We start from the raw sequence: 16,006 nt of genomic DNA on the forward strand, positions 1-16,006 counted from the left end.
TGGAGACACTGAACCAAACACACACACACACAGCCTGGTCGGAATGGTAACACACCCCTCCCCCCTGGGTGTGGTAGAGAGAGCGCGAGAGAGTTAACTCTTTCAATGACATTCATTTTAATTTATAAATGTAATTTTTCTAAAGGTTAATAAATAATAAACAATATAAATTCATGTTTACATTTTTTTGTTTTAATATTTACATCATCATTTACATTTGTACTTATATTATATTATTTCCTAATTTAAATAAATCCACATTATGTCAGTCTCATAGGTCCAAACAAATTTAAGAGAAAAAAACTGGAAGAAAAATACAGAATTATCACATGAATCCACAATGTTCATGATATTGGTAATATTTTAATTGTAATACATTTAACTTGTAATGTATTTTATAAATGTGTTTTTTTTCCTTCAACAAAATTAGTAAAATTGTGTGATAGTAGTTCCAACATTTTCCGTTTTGTATTGATATTGTGATTTTTTTCAAGGTTAGGGCTAACCCTATCATCAGGAAACAATAATACAATCTTCAGAATAAAAGCCTTTTCATGTTTCAGGTTCAGGCAGTGAAGGAGTTAAAGGAGTGGAAGCTTCACAGGGAAGTTAGATGGAAAGTTTTCCTCTCAGCCAACCAATCAGAGCACAGCACACACACACACACACACACACACACACACACAAGCTGGGAGGGCGAGGCAGATTCCACAGTGTTTTTTACAGAAAAGTTAGTTAGTTCGACTGAAGAATCATGGTGACAACTGAGACACACCAGAGCCAGGACCTGCTGGTCCCCCCCCAGATCCAGGACCAGGATCATGACCAGGACCAGGACCGGGACCAGGACTCGCCCTCCTCCCTCCTGGCAGGGTTTGAGACTGAGAAAATGAGTCAGGGTCCTGTCAACGCCATCACCGTCCTCACTCTGCTCGACAAACTGGTCAATATGTTGGATGCTGTTCAGGAAAACCAGCACAAGATGGAGGTGAGAGACTACAGAGGCTTCACCGACACCAACCAATATGCACAGACACCAGCAGATGCTCTCGTACAACCTATAGACACTCACTGACACTTACTGAGCTCAGCCCAGAGACCAGTTCACCGTCTTGTGGAATGGACTCAGTCTATGAGTCAGGAGTCAATAATATAATCAATAACAGAGTCAATAGTAAAGTTACTAAAAGAGTCTGAACTGAATGAAAGCGTGTCCAAACCTAAAATAAATGTTCCTATTGACTCCATGTTCTTCCCCTCCTCTCTGTCGTTCTCCCATGAAAGTCTCAGTCAAACATCACATGTTGTCGCTGCAGAATAAAGCAGCTGTTTTCCAGATGTTAGAATTCTGACTTTGATCTGTATTGATGTATTGATTGGTGTGTTGCAGGGGCACCAGGTCGAGATGGAGGGCGTGGTCAGAGGGATCCAGGCTGATATGACCAAACTGTCAAAGAGTCACAGTCACACATCAAACACCGTCAGTAAACTTCTGGACAAAAGCCGCAAGCTGTCCGTCACCATGAAGGAGGTACACGCTCACCTGTCAATCAATGTATCTCCTGTCAATGTCAATGTGTATTGAGTGTGGTGTCTTCGCAGGTGCGTGACAGGATGGAGCGTCAGGGTGTCCAAGTGAAGAAACTGGAGGCAAACCATGCCCACCTGATCAGCAGGAACAACTTCAAGGTTCTCATCTTCCAGGTAAGGTCAGAGGTCAGAGGTCAACAGTTTCCATCAGTCCTGGTCCAGTACATTACATTACATATCATTTAACTGACGCTTTATCCAACGCAACTTACAAAAAGTGCATCAACCATGAGGGTACAAACCCACCAGACACCAGAACACTGAAGCATGCTGGGAGATGAAGTCTTCCCCTGTCAGTCATTCACACAGCCACCCCCTCTCTCTATCTCTCTCTGTCAGTAGTTTTCAGTCTTTGACCTTATTTGGTCCTCATCTGCAGCAGGAAGTGAGCTGGAAAGCTGGACTGTGACCATGTGGTCTGGTTGTCATGGTAACACCAGTTCAGGTTCCAGCGAGCTTCCTGTAGCATTGTTCCGTTGTTCCTGTGTTGTTCCTGTGTTGTTCCTGTGTTGTTCCTCTGTTGTTCCTCTGTTGTTCCTCTGTTGTTCCTGTGTTGTTCCTGTGTTGTTCCTCTGTTGTTCCTGTGTTGTTCCTCTGTTGTTCCTCTGTTGTTCCTCTGTTGTTCCTCTGTTGTTCCTCCGTTGTTCCTCCGTTGTTCCTGTGTTGTTCCTGTGTTGTTCCTGTGTTGTTCCTGTGTTGTTCCTGTGTTGTTCCTGTGTTGTTCCTGTGTTGTTCCTGTGTTGTTCCTCCGTTTTTCCTCCGTTGTTCCTGTGTTGTTCCTCTGTTGTTCCTCCGTTGTTCCTCGGTTGTTCCTGTGTTGTTCCTCCGTTGTTCCTCCGTTGTTCCTCCGTTGTTCCTCCGTTGTTCCTGTGTTGTTCCTCTGTTGTTCCTCTGTTGTTCCTCTGTTGTTCCTCCGTTGTTCCTGTGTTGTTCCTCTGTTGTTCCTCCGTTGTTCCTCCGTTGTTCCTGTGTTGTTCCTCCGTTGTTCCTCCGTTGTTCCTCCGTTGTTCCTCCGTTGTTCCTGTGTTGTTCCTCTGTTGTTCCTCGGTTGTTCCTCGGTTGTTCCTCGGTTGTTCCTGTGTTGTTCCTCTGTTGTTCCTCTGTTGTTCCTCTGTTGTTCCTGTGTTGTTCCTCGGTTGTTCCTCCGTTGTTCCTCCGTTGTTCCTCCGTTGTTCCTACGTTGTTCCTCCGTTGTTCCTGTGTTGTTCCTCCGTTGTTCCTCCGTTGTTCCTCCGTTGTTCCTGTGTTGTTCCTGTGTTGTTCCTCCGTTGTTCCTCCGTTGTTCCTCCGTTGTTCCTCCGTTGTTCCTGTGTTGTTCCTCCGTTGTTCCTCCGTTGTTCCTCCGTTGTTCCTGTGTTGTTCCTCCGTTGTTCCTCCGTTGTTCCTCCGTTGTTCCTGTGTTGTTCCTGTGTTGTTCCTCCGTTGTTCCTCTGTTGTTCCTGTGTTGTTCCTCCGTTGTTCCTCCGTTATTCCTACGTTGTTCCTCCGTTGTTCCTCCGTTGTTCCTCCGTTGTTCCTCCGTTGTTCCTCCGTTGTTCCTCCGTTGTTCCTGTGTTGTTCCTGTGTTGTTCCTCCGTTGTTCCTCTGTTGTTCCTGTGTTGTTCCTGTGTTGTTCCTCCGTTGTTCCTCCGTTGTTCCTCCGTTGTTCCTCCGTTGTTCCTGTGTTGTTCCTCCGTTGTTCCTCCGTTGTTCCTCCGTTGTTCCTCCGTTGTTCCTCCGTTGTTCCTGTGTTGTTCCTCCGTTGTTCCTCCGTTGTTCCTCCGTTGTTCCTCCGTTGTTCCTCCGTTGTTCCTCCGTTGTTCCTGTGTTGTTCCTGTGTTGTTACTCCGTTGTTCCTCCGTTGTTCCTGTGTTGTTCCTCCGTTGTTCCTCCGTTGTTCCTCCGTTGTTCCTCCGTTGTTCCTCCGTTGTTCCTCCGTTGTTCCTGTGTTGTTCCTGTGTTGTTACTCCGTTGTTCCTGTGTTGTTCCTGTGTTGTTACTCCGTTGTTCCTCCGTTGTTCCTGTGTTGTTCCTCTGTTGTTCCTCTGTTGTTCCTCTGCGGCTCCTCCAGGACTCCTGTCACATTCCATGAAGGTTTTCCATGTAGTTTAATTAGTTCCCTTTGCAACCCTGTGAGGTTCCTGAGACATTTTCCATCTCACAACTTTCCCTCTGGTTATTTTTAGGTTCTGTGGAAATCCTCTGTGCTTTGTCTGTAGTTCCTTGAGCATGAGTCACATTCTGCGGTTCTCTCCATCAGGAGGAGACAGAGATCCCCTCCAGTGTTTTTGTGAAGGATCCTCCACCGTTCCCTCGGGATGAGATTCTGGAGGAAGGTGAGGAATCAGCACCTTGCGTCCACGATGGCAACCAGTCTCATGAGGGCGGGCTCCACACCATTGACCTATCATCTGATGAGGACGTTGGTCTGGAGGCAGAGCTGGAGGATGAAGAGGCGTGGCCTCATGACTTAGAGAACATGGAGAAGTCCAGAGCTGAGAAACTGAAACGATCCAGTCTTAAGAAGGTGAGAACAACAGATAGACAGGTGTGGAGTCAGGTGGATGGACCACCGGTGTATAACTGTCTCTCTCTCTGCAGGTGGACAGTCTGAAGAAGGCATTCTCCAGACATAACATTGAGAAGAAGATGAACAAGATCGGCACAAAGATCGTTTCTGTGGAGCAACGAGAGAAAATCAAACTGAAAACCTCCAACCTGAAGGTTTCACCTTTGACCTTCAGCATCCGGAAGGTGTCAGGATCTTTGTTGTTCTATGTTCCTCTAGCGTTCTACCATCTTGTAAAGGTTCTCCCAAGTTTCCTAAATATTCCTTAATATCCCATTGACTGTTCCACACAAGGTCTGCCTAAAATCCCACATTAACATTTTCTACTACAATACCTGTGAGGCTCTCTGAAGTTCACTTAATTTGGTTGGAACTAGCTTCTTCTAAGTGTCGTATCTTATATAAGTTCAAAGTATAAGTTTCTCTGACATTCCCCGAATTTTTCAACATGGTTCAAGAGAGGTTTTGTTCAGGGCCTTTCTCTGGGATCTCCTGAAGTATCCAAAATGTTCCCCAACATTTTTTCACAAAGGTTCCACAAAGTCCATTTCAGGTTCACCCTAGGTTCCACAAAAGCTGCAATTCCTGTGACCTCTGACCCCTCTGTCTTTGTTTTCAGCCTCGCAGCAGCTCGGACTCTCAGCCTCCTGATGCCTCTGCTCAGACCGGGGAGTCTGTTACTACCGAGGCCGACGTCCAGCTCTCCCCACTGGGCAGCAGCGACCTCGAGGTCCCCTTCACTGAGGTCCATGCCCAGTTGGCCCCAGGCGAGCCGGAGCAGGAGACAGAGGAAGTGATAGATGAGGTTAAGGAAGGTGAGGAGGTGGCAGATGAGTCGGTGGTTTCAGAGGGAGTGAGTCAGGAGTACGCTCTGTCCTCCACACTCCCTCAGGAGGAAAAAAGAGAGGAGGAAGAGGAGAAGAAGGAGGAAGAGGAGAAGAAGGAGGAAGAGTGCTGAACACACTAATATTTAGTTTTGGACAAATCCTCTTCCTGTTTTGCTGAGACACATGTTTAAATTGATAGTTACAGTCCAGAAGCTGGTTAGCTTAGCATATGGCAAAGAGACTGCCAGGGGAAATTAGCATTTCAGCAAATGACTACATTTGTATGAATGTTGATTAATACACATGACATAAAGACAAAGACTGTAAACAAAAGGAAACCACATTATTAAGGCTCTAAACTGGTGAAAATAGCTGCTTAGCTTAGCATTAAGATCGTTAACAGGAGGACTCACTCAGAGGGAAAAACAAGAAGAGGATTTATCAAAACCTGAAACGGTTTCTTTATATTTTAGAGCACACATTTGTTTTGTGATCAATATTTTCTTTATTGATGGACGTCCAAACACACGTGATCTGATCATGTGATAATGTCATCAATACTTAAGAGCGATTTGTTTCTTGGTCAGGTCCTTAATGACGTCTGTTCTGACTGAAAACCTGAGAATGAAACAGTTTATTCTTATTTTCTGAAACTACAGCTGAATGATGTAAACACAATTACTAATAATCAGCTGATCAATAACAATAATATAACTCAATTGAGACAGCTGTTTTAATTTGAGGTTCTGCCAAAGTTCCTCTCACATTCCTCTCTAGTACCATTCCCCACAGAACCCACTCGAGATTAAGTAGAGTTCCAAGAGTTTCCTCAAGGGTTCTCAACATTCGGGAAAAATACGTAAGTTAAACTTTAGGTTCCTCTGAGGTTCCATTTAGAACCTTCCACCATGTTCCCTAAACAGATTCACTCTGAGGTTCTCAGGTTTTTAGAGGAAAGAGTCCTTACAGGGATAGTTCACAGAAAAATGTTACTTCCATCAGTACCTCATCATCTGTCATCCAAGTGTCCGTTAGCCGCGACATTCAACTCAAAACAGCATAACTTACACCAAGTCTAAATGTCCCACTACCAGAAGTAACGACTTCCATATGAACGTCGGGGCTTGTAGACACTAACCCTAACCCAGCAGCAGCGTGGAGGCATGTTACGTTCGTTGGGTTGTTTTATTAAGTCTGAAGAATCAGTCACCGGTTACTTTAGTTATATTGGATTCTGCTGAAACAAATTTTACCCCTGAAACTCCAGAAGTGTTTTGTGGACTCAAACACTTCAGCCCCCTCCATCACGGTGCTTAGTAGATAATGAGGAACGTTACATTTTTCAGTGAACTATCACTTTAACATTCCACTGATGGATGGGACAATGTTCCACTAATGTTCCCATGGAGGGATCCTAATGTTTTCCTAACATTCTCCAAGTGTGCTCCTGATGTTCTACTAGTGTTCTGCTAAGGTTCTACTAGTGTTCTCCCTATGTACTCCTGATGCTCCTGATGCTCCTGAGGGGTTGTTTATGTAGTTACTTTGATCTTTCATATTATGTTCTCATGATGTTCTGTTTGAATCAATTGATTCTGCTGATTTCTATCTGATTCCGTTGTTGCTCGGTTACCCCTTACTGACACAGTATTCATAAAAGTTAAGGTTTAAACAAACCGATCAAAATAAAACTTATTGAAAATCAACTTTAATAAAAATCGATCAGTTGGATCAATTTTGTTATTTTCAGGTTAAACGTTATTTCTTTAACAAACTGCAGCCAAAGAACATTTCCTGTTTGTGTAGTTGTACTTGCTGTTCTTGTGTTTCCTGCTCACGAGTTTAACCTGTGGGACTGTTACAGGTGTGAACCTTAGCTGAACTCTGAATAAAACAATAAAAAACATGAAACCATCTTTGTGTCTTTGTTGTTTATTATTTTCAATCCACTTTGTTTTTTACTGACGTTTAACTTGAAGCTGCAGTGGAGCTTTCATTAAATTTAAAAAGTACATTTTTTAATTAAATATGAACAGTTACTGTTATTGTGAACAATTTTACAATATCAAAATTCTTTATCCTTTCTCCAGTTTTTATTTTCATGATTCTACTGAATCTCTACTGATGACCTCTGACCTGTGTGGGCGGGGTCAGGCAGTGGGGTGGTCTCTTTCACGACCAATGGAAGGGTTCATTGGGCGGGACTTTAGCAAGCAGACCAATAGCTAGAGCGAGGGATGGAGTCTGGGGCGTCACTCCACATTGACACAGTTCAGTCCTGAGAGAATAGCAGAGAACAAGTACTGAGTATAGTAATACTACATGTGTACGTACTACAGAGCAGTAATACTTCTGGTGGATACTACTGTGTGCACTGAGTGTAGTATTACTGCATCTAGAGTACTGCGAACTCCTCCTCATCCTGCAGATGGACTCATCAACGCCCCCTGGACTCTCTCTGGTCGCCTTCCTGTCTCTGTTAGCATGTAGCATCCAGGTGCTAACTGCCATCCTGCTAACACACAGGTATGGTGGGCGGAGCTCTGTGACGGACAAGTGGATCCTGTTGTGGCTCTTCTATGATGTTATTGTCCACCTGACGCTGGTATGACCAATCAGGAGAGTTTGTTTACATGTCTTTGGTTGTTGTTTGTTTTTAGGAGGGTCCGTTTGTTTACATGTCTTTGGTTGTTGTTTGTTTTTAGGAGGGTCCGTTTGTTTACATGTCTTTGGTTGGGACGATGCAGTCATCTGAAAGTCCTTTGGCTGAACTATGTGAGTTTAACTTCCTATTTCCACCTGTCTGTCTCTGACCTGTCTGTATCCCTGACCTGTCTGTGTCTCTGACCTGATTGTGTCTCTGATCTGTCTGTGTCTCTGATCTGTCTGTGTCCCTGATCTGTCTGTGTCTCTGACCTGTCTGTATCCCTGACCTGTCTGTGTCCCTAACCTGTCTGTGTCTCTGATCTGTCTGTGTCCCTGAACTGTCTGTGTCTCTGACCTGTCTGTGTCCCTAACCTGTCTGTGTCTCTGACCTGTCTGTATCCCTGATCTGTCTGTGTCCCTGACCTGTCTGTGTCCCTGACCTGTCTGTGTCTCTGATCTGTCTGTGTCTCTGATCTGTCTGTGTCTCTGACCTGTCTGTGTCTCTGACCTGTCTGTGTCCCTGACCTGTCTGTGTCTCTGACCTGTCTGTGTCCCTGACCTGTCTGTATCCCTGACCTGTCTGTGTCTCTGACCTGTCTGTCTCTGATCTGTCTGTGTCCCTGATCTGTCTGTGTCTCTGACCTGTCTGTATCCCTGACCTGTCTGTGTCCCTAACCTGTCTGTGTCTCTGATCTGTCTGTGTCCCTAACCTGTCTGTGTCTCTGATTTGTCTGTGTCCCTGACCTGTCTGTATCCCTGACCTGTCTGTGTCCCTGACCTGTCTGTGTCCCTGACCTGTCTGTGTCTCTGATCTGTCTGTGTCCCTGACCTGTCTGTGTCTCTGACCTGTCTGTGTCTCTGACCTGTCTGTGTCCCTGACCTGTCTGTGTCTCTGACCTGTCTGTGTCCCTGACCTGTCTGTGTCCCTAACCTGTCTGTGTCTCTGATCTGTCTGTGTCCCTGAACTGTCTGTATCCCTAAACTGTCTGTCTTTGACCTGTCTGTATCCCTGACCTGTCTGTGTCTCTGACCTGTCTGTGTCTCTGACCTGTCTGTATCCCTGACCTGTCTGTGTCTCTGACCTGTCTGTGTCCCTGACCTGTCTGTATCCCTGACCTGTCTGTGTCTCTGACCTGTCTGTGTCTCTGACCTGTCTGTATCCCTGACCTGTCTGTGTCTCTGACCTGTCTGTGTCTCTGACCTGTCTGTATCCCTGACCTGTCTGTGTCTCTGACCTGTCTGTGTCTCTGACCTGTCTGTGTCTCTGACCTGTCTGTGTCCCTGACCTGTCTGTATCCCTGACCTGTCTGTGTCTCTGACCTTTCTGTGTCTTTGACCTGTCTGTGTCTCTGAACTGTCTGTGTCTCTGATTTGTCTGTCTCTGACCTGTCTGTCTCTCTGACCTGTCTATCTCTGACCTGATTGTGTCTTTGACCTGTCTGTATCCCTGACCTGTCTGTGTCTCTGACCTGATTGTGTCTCTGATCTGTCTGTGTCTCTGACCTGTCTGTATCCCTGACCTGTCTGTGTCTCTGACCTGTTTGTGTCTCTGACCTGTCTGTGTCTCTGACCTGTCTGTCTCTGACCTGTCTGTGTCTCTGAACTGTCTGTGTCTCTGATTTGTCTGTCTCTGACCTGTCTGTCTCTCTGACCTGTCTATCTCTGACCTGATTGTGTCTTTGACCTGTCTGTATCCCTGACCTGTCTGTATCCCTGACCTGTCTGTGTCTCTGACCTGTCTGTGTCTCTGACCTGTCTGTATCCCTGACCTGTCTGTGTCTCTGACCTGTCTGTGTCCCTGACCTGTCTGTATCCCTGACCTGTCTGTGTCTCTGACCTGTCTGTGTCTCTGACCTGTCTGTATCCCTGACCTGTCTGTGTCTCTGACCTGTCTGTGTCTCTGACCTGTCTGTATCCCTGACCTGTCTGTCTCTGACCTGTCTGTATCCCTGACCTGTCTGTGTCTCTGACCTGTCTGTCTCTCTGACCTGTCTGTCTCTGACCTGATTGTGTCTCTGACCTGTCTGTGTCTCTGACCTGTCTGTCTCTGACCTGTCTGTCCCTGACCTGTCTGTGTCTCTGACCTGTCTGTATCCCTGACCTGTCTGTGTCTCTGACCTGTCTGTCTCTGACCTGTCTGTCTCTGACCTGTCTGTCCCTGACCTGTCTGTGTCCCTGACCTGTCTGTGTCTCTGACCTGTCTGTCTCTCTGACCTGTCTGTCTCTGACCTGTCTGTGTCTCTGACCTGTCTGTGTCTCTGACCTGTCTGTGTCCCTGACCTGTCTGTGTCTCTGACCTGTCTGTGTCCCTGACCTGTCTGTGTCTCTGACCTGTCTGTGTCTCTGACCTGTCTGTCTCTCTGACCTGTCTGTCTCTGACCTGTCTGTGTCTCTGACCTGATTGTGTCTCTGACCTGTCTGTGTCTCTGACCTGTCTGTCTCTCTGACCTGTCTGTCTCTGACCTGTCTGTGTCTCTGACCTGATTGTGTCTCTGACCTGTCTGTGTCTCTGACCTGTCTGTGTCTCTGACCTGTCTGTCCCTGACCTGTCTGTGTCCCTGACCTGTCTGTGTCTCTGACCTGTCTGTCTCTCTGACCTGTCTGTGTCTCTGACCTGATTGTGTCTCTGACCTGTCTGTGTCCCTGACCTGTCTGTGTCTCTGACCTGTCTGTCTCTCTGACCTGTCTGTCTCTGACCTGATTGTGTCTTTGACCTGTCTGTATCCCTGACCTGTCTGTATCCCTGACCTGTCTGTGTCTCTGACCTGTCTGTGTCTCTGACCTGTCTGTATCCCTGACCTGTCTGTGTCTCTGACCTGTCTGTGTCCCTGACCTGTCTGTATCCCTGACCTGTCTGTGTCTCTGACCTGTCTGTGTCTCTGACCTGTCTGTATCCCTGACCTGTCTGTGTCTCTGACCTGTCTGTGTCTCTGACCTGTCTGTATCCCTGACCTGTCTGTCTCTGACCTGTCTGTATCCCTGACCTGTCTGTGTCTCTGACCTGTCTGTCTCTCTGACCTGTCTGTCTCTGACCTGATTGTGTCTCTGACCTGTCTGTGTCTCTGACCTGTCTGTCTCTGACCTGTCTGTCCCTGACCTGTCTGTGTCTCTGACCTGTCTGTATCCCTGACCTGTCTGTGTCTCTGACCTGTCTGTCTCTGACCTGTCTGTCTCTGACCTGTCTGTCCCTGACCTGTCTGTGTCCCTGACCTGTCTGTGTCTCTGACCTGTCTGTCTCTCTGACCTGTCTGTCTCTGACCTGTCTGTGTCTCTGACCTGTCTGTGTCTCTGACCTGTCTGTGTCCCTGACCTGTCTGTGTCTCTGACCTGTCTGTGTCCCTGACCTGTCTGTGTCTCTGACCTGTCTGTGTCTCTGACCTGTCTGTGTCTCTGACCTGTCTGTCTCTCTGACCTGTCTGTCTCTGACCTGTCTGTGTCTCTGACCTGATTGTGTCTCTGACCTGTCTGTGTCTCTGACCTGTCTGTCTCTCTGACCTGTCTGTCTCTGACCTGTCTGTGTCTCTGACCTGATTGTGTCTCTGACCTGTCTGTGTCTCTGACCTGTCTGTGTCTCTGACCTGTCTGTCCCTGACCTGTCTGTGTCCCTGACCTGTCTGTGTCTCTGACCTGTCTGTCTCTCTGACCTGTCTGTGTCTCTGACCTGATTGTGTCTCTGACCTGTCTGTGTCCCTGACCTGTCTGTGTCTCTGACCTGTCTGTCTCTCTGACCTGTCTGTCTCTGACCTGATTGTGTCTTTGACCTGTCTGTATCCCTGACCTGTCTGTGTCTCTGACCTGTCTGTCTCTCTGACCTGTCTGTCTCTGACCTGATTGTGTCTCTGACCTGTCTGTGTCTCTGACCTGTCTGTCTCTGACCTGTCTGTCCCTGACCTGTCTGTGTCTCTGACCTGTCTGTATCCCTAACCTGTCTGTGTCTCTGACCTGTCTGTCTCTGACCTGTCTGTCTCTGACCTGTCTGTCCCTGACCTGTCTGTGTCCCTGACCTGTCTGTGTCTCTGACCTGTCTGTCTCTCTGACCTGTCTGTCTCTGACCTGTCTGTGTCTCTGACCTGATTGTGTCTCTGACCTGTCTGTGTCTCTGACCTGTCTGTGTCCCTGACCTGTCTGTGTCTCTGACCTGTCTGTGTCTCTGACCTGTCTGTGTCTCGGACCTGATTGTGTCTCTGACCTGTCTGTGTCTCTGACCTGTCTGTCTCTCTGACCTGTCTGTCTCTGACCTGTCTGTGTCTCTGACCTGTCTGTGTCTCTGACCTGTCTGTGTCTCTGACCTGTCTGTGTCCCTGACCTTTCTGTCTCTGACCTGTCTGTATCCCTGACCTGATTGTGTCTCTGACCTGTCTGTGTCTCTGACCTGTCTGTCTCTGACCTGTCTGTCCCTGTAGGGAGGGAGTACAGTAAAGCCGACAGTCGTTGGTTAGTTTTTGATCCGACAATCGTTTCCATCGAGATTCTGACGGTCGTCCTGGACTCTGTACTCGGAGTACTACTCATCTATGCAATACTGAACGACCAGTACTACAGGTAATACTACTACAGGCTACACTACAACTAGAGAGAAATAGTGTATATATATATATATATATATATATATATATATATATATATATATATATATATGTATGTGAAGGCTCTTCATGGTGGTTAAACTAACTGGGCAGCAGACCTGAGCCCCTCCTCTCATCCCTCATTACACAGTGCGACTCCCATAATGACTCTAAAACATATATTTACCATTTAATATTACTCACTGTTCTTTATAAACATTGCAAATGAATACTGACTAATACATATGAAAGAAAATGCACAATTAACTGAAGATAAAAACAACTAAGCCAAACAGCCCCCTCTACCCAGCCTGTCTCTCTCCCCTGTCTGCTGCACCACCCCCTCCAAAGAGAGAGTGCTTAGTGGGGTTTACAAAATCTACGAACAATATGCAATATATAAACAAAAATGTATTTCCTGTATTAGTCAGTGTTTTCAAACTATATGTTTTTGCAACTCAGTGAGGGGGAAGCTTTCCAGCTCCCTCACAGGATGTTTACAGCTATATTATTAGTATTAATAGTATCAGTATATCATATTTTTGAGGATGAAGAAGTATGATTGTACACAGATCATTTGACAATTCATATGTACATGTACATATATTGAGTTTGAGTAAATATATAACATGTGGATTTCTATTGCCATCTTACCACTGTATAATATGAGGTTGTATAAATATGACTGTATGCAGATATACTAACAGTACACAGTATTGATATATATATATATATATACTTGTGTACTTTTCAGACACTTCCTGCAGATCACTCTGAGCGTGTGCGAGCTGTACGGCGGCTGGATGACCTTCTGTCCTGATTGGCTGATGGGCAGTCCTCACCTGGACACGTCCAGCTGGCTCCACCTGTGGGTCTACCTGGTCTTCTTCAACGGACTCTGGGTCATGGTCCCCGTCCTGCTGCTGATCCAGTCCTGGTTTTCTCTGAGGAGTCTGCACGCCATCGACCACGCACACAAGAGGAAGTGACAAGTGTTTTAAAGAGGGGTTTACCTCAAATCCTGATGATTGATCAGTGAATTACTTTTAGATCACGTTGTCTAATGTTCATCTTTAATTGATTCTTTTTTTTCAAAATAAAACAACAGAGTGACAGTTGTTGATTCTGATTATTCTTTCCATTATCATTTTTTTTCTTTTCAGATAAAGAACAAACCTTTTAGATTTTTAATTTAAATATTACAAATAGATTTTGTTGCTTTGATTTGCTGAGTCACTGCTAAGAATGAAACACATTACTCCTCCTCTTGATTATCAATCAACTGATCGATCAACGCACTTTAATAATACTCAACAGGTTGATATTAGTTTATTACAATCAAACAACATTTTGTTTGCTTAAATATTTAAATGCTCCTTCTCCTCCTCACATAAACTCCACCCCTCCTCCCTCAGCTCTTCTTGATCAGTTTATTGACGGACAGAAACGCCTGCTGGAGGCCGAGTCCCTGCAGAGCGCTGCAGGCCTGAATCTCCCACGAGCGCTCGGTGTAGCTGCGGAGATCCAGCTGGTTGGAGATCTGAGGGTGGGAGGGAGAGAGGGTGAGACAGAAGAAGAGGAGGAGGAGGAGGAGGAGGAGGAGGAAACAGCCTCACCTGGTGTCTGTTCAGGTATAAAACATTGAATTCAACCTTCCTCTCTCAAAGTTGCCTTTGCCAATAATTACATGTTTCCTAGCAACTAAGACCTTGAACTGGTTATTATGGGATGTGTCTCCCACCTCTCGTATCGTCATGGAGTTGGGCAGATCTTTCTTATTGGCCAGAACCATGAGAGGAACTCCTCGCAACTTCTCCTCACTCAGAATCTTCTTCAGAGTTTTCTGAGCCTCTGACATGCGCCTGGGGTCGCTGCTGTCGACCACAAAGACCAGCGCCTTGCAGTCGTCCAGGTAGAACCTGAGGAGACCACATGTGGATGATTGTTACGTCTCTGTGCCGCGTCACCAGTGGAGAGACACATTATGTTTTCAGGCTGTCCGTCCGTCACATTCTTGTGAACAACATATCCGAAAGAACTATTTAAACTTAGTTCAAACATTCCCTGAGATTCAAAGGTGACCTGGTTAGATTTCAGAGGTCAAAGGTCAATGTATATAGACTGAAACTGCTCCGATTGGTGGAGAGAAACAAAGACAGGACGTGATTCTAGGTTATTTGTTTGTAACAATCTACCTCCAGTTTGGTCTCATGCTCTTCTGTCCTCCGATGTCCCACACGGTCAGAGACGTCTTCTTGTCCAGGTCCAATGTTCCCACGTTGAATCCAATGGTCGGTGACGTGTCCATCACCTGCAGAGCCAAAGGTCATGGTTGACACCTGGTTTGAAGCTCTGTTGTAACATGTGAGCTGTGCAGAATCTCACCTGTCCTGTGAGCAGTCGAGCCAGAAGAGTCGACTTCCCCGCAGAGTCCAGACCCATCAGGATCACCTGGACATCAGAGAAACAGGTTTATATTTCATCCAAACATGCTCAGGTTTTACTTTTAAACAACAGAATCAATGTTTGAAACAAACGTTCTAAATCTTCTAAAATTAAACATTAACCGTGTTTCTCATCAGTTGATCAAGGACAAGACAATGTCATGATGATGACATCAAACACGAGCCTGAGACGTGTGAGACTGATGATTTCCCTAATGTTACAGATGATGTCATCAAGTCGTCGTCTTCATGTCGTGGTTATTGGTTATTTACCAACGAGATGAAGACCGCTTTTATTTTGAGACTTCCTGTTCACTCGTTATGACGTCCATGTTGTTTTTATGTTTTATCCAACAACATTAATGCGTCTGTGAACGCATCACTACTTTAAATCAGATGTTTCATAACAAGAAGCTAAATGAGACAAGTCACACAACTGTGATCAAGCAACCAATCATCAATAATCAATTAATGCTTCACTGATCGTCGATAAACAGTGAAAAGTTTGAAACATGTGTATGAAATCTCTCACTAGTCATTATATCGCGAGTTCTCATTTTTATACCCTATACACTGCACTCATTGTTTCCCATAATGCGTCAGGAAAGGTAGTGTACGACCGGGGTCCCTAACTGAGCACTATCTCCCAGCATGCACTGCGGGAATTAACATTGATTCAACAGGGAAACAAACTTTCTGAATCATGTTGTTAATGAAGAATATTTCAAATTGAAAGTTCAGCAAAGAGCTTTACCTGAGGACACATGGACGAGCGACCCTGTCCCATCTGTCTCTCTTCTTCTTCTTCTTCTTCTTTGATCCGTCACTTCTCTTCTTCTGCTTCTTCTGTTCCGCTCTGAACTGGCACCTGTGAAGATTCTCTCAGGTTGGTTCAAACCCTCACATTCAATGAGCCAAACATAGCAGGTCACATGACCGTGTGACAGGTCAGACTACATTCCTGTGCGAGTTTGAAGATCGTTAAAAAACTGAAGATGATTCACTCGGACTCAGAATCAGAGAGACACAATCATAAACAGATAAACAACGGTGTATATATACCCTAACCTTAACCCATATATATATATGTAAGGAAAGAAAATAGTCATTATCCACACATATTGCTTGAGAGAATAACGAGAATAAAGAGTCAATGGGATGAAGTAGTCAGGAGATCTCTCGTTTGCATGCACCTCTTAGTGTGCGTTTTATTTCACAAACATTTTACCGCTCCAGAGAACTTCCGGGTGTCGACTACACAACCGCTCAACCACACCCAGTGCCCATGTTACCCTGGTAACCCACAGCTCCTCACAGGGTGTCAGCGTGCGAACCACAAAGTGCATCAGTGAGTGTGAAGCAATGCAACAGTCTTTGAGTTCTGTC

The 16,006-nt window shown here is 45.8% G+C and overlaps 3 protein-coding genes across 3 annotated transcripts; 2 read left to right on the top strand and 1 right to left on the bottom strand.

Annotated features, from left to right (window-relative positions):
- Positions 1-645: 645 nt before the first annotated feature.
- Positions 646-6,879, top strand: cavin2b (caveolae associated protein 2b). Its single transcript, XM_053417269.1, has 6 exons — positions 646-988; positions 1,391-1,531; positions 1,603-1,704; positions 3,830-4,096; positions 4,171-4,323; positions 4,758-6,879. The coding sequence occupies exons 1-6, from the start codon at positions 755-757 to the stop codon at positions 5,094-5,096; spliced, it is 1,236 nt and encodes a 411-aa protein (XP_053273244.1). The 5' UTR covers positions 646-754; the 3' UTR covers positions 5,097-6,879.
- A 318-nt stretch (positions 6,880-7,197) lies between these two features.
- Positions 7,198-13,291, top strand: ebpl (EBP like). Its single transcript, XM_053417274.1, has 4 exons — positions 7,198-7,570; positions 7,671-7,740; positions 12,015-12,153; positions 12,931-13,291. The coding sequence occupies exons 1-4, from the start codon at positions 7,394-7,396 to the stop codon at positions 13,163-13,165; spliced, it is 621 nt and encodes a 206-aa protein (XP_053273249.1). The 5' UTR covers positions 7,198-7,393; the 3' UTR covers positions 13,166-13,291.
- A 150-nt stretch (positions 13,292-13,441) lies between these two features.
- On the bottom strand, positions 13,442-15,546 carry arl11 (ADP-ribosylation factor-like 11). The gene is made up of 5 exons (XM_053417275.1): positions 15,375-15,546; positions 14,562-14,627; positions 14,372-14,487; positions 13,918-14,095; positions 13,442-13,716 (listed from the first exon to the last, which is right to left on the bottom strand). The coding sequence occupies exons 1-5, from the start codon at positions 15,405-15,407 to the stop codon at positions 13,588-13,590; spliced, it is 522 nt and encodes a 173-aa protein (XP_053273250.1). The 5' UTR covers positions 15,408-15,546; the 3' UTR covers positions 13,442-13,587.
- Positions 15,547-16,006: the final 460 nt, after the last annotated feature.

The sequence above is a fragment of the Pleuronectes platessa genome, chromosome 24 (assembly GCF_947347685.1).
Source record: "Pleuronectes platessa chromosome 24, fPlePla1.1, whole genome shotgun sequence".
NCBI classification, from domain to species: domain Eukaryota; kingdom Metazoa; phylum Chordata; class Actinopteri; order Pleuronectiformes; family Pleuronectidae; genus Pleuronectes; species Pleuronectes platessa.

Excerpts from the sequence above, each read along its gene's own strand:
- cavin2b (XM_053417269.1), top strand. The coding sequence starts at position 755 with ATGGTGACAACTGAGACACACCAGAGCCAGGACCTGCTGGTCCCCCCC. Across the intron at positions 989-1,390 it reads AAAACCAGCACAAGATGGAG|GGGCACCAGGTCGAGATGGA; the intron begins GTGAGAGACTAC and ends GGTGTGTTGCAG. Across the intron at positions 1,705-3,829 it reads TCAAGGTTCTCATCTTCCAG|GAGGAGACAGAGATCCCCTC; the intron begins GTAAGGTCAGAG and ends TCTCTCCATCAG.
- ebpl (XM_053417274.1), top strand. The coding sequence starts at position 7,394 with ATGGACTCATCAACGCCCCCTGGACTCTCTCTGGTCGCCTTCCTGTCT. Across the intron at positions 7,571-7,670 it reads TTATTGTCCACCTGACGCTG|GAGGGTCCGTTTGTTTACAT; the intron begins GTATGACCAATC and ends GTTTGTTTTTAG. Across the intron at positions 7,741-12,014 it reads AAGTCCTTTGGCTGAACTAT|GGAGGGAGTACAGTAAAGCC; the intron begins GTGAGTTTAACT and ends CTGTCCCTGTAG.
- arl11 (XM_053417275.1), bottom strand. The coding sequence starts at position 15,407 with ATGGGACAGGGTCGCTCGTCCATGTGTCCTCAG. Across the intron at positions 14,096-14,371 it reads AGCATGAGACCAAACTGGAG|GTTCTACCTGGACGACTGCA; the intron begins GTAGATTGTTAC and ends TGGTCTCCTCAG. Across the intron at positions 13,717-13,917 it reads ACTCCATGACGATACGAGAG|ATCTCCAACCAGCTGGATCT; the intron begins GTGGGAGACACA and ends TCCCACCCTCAG.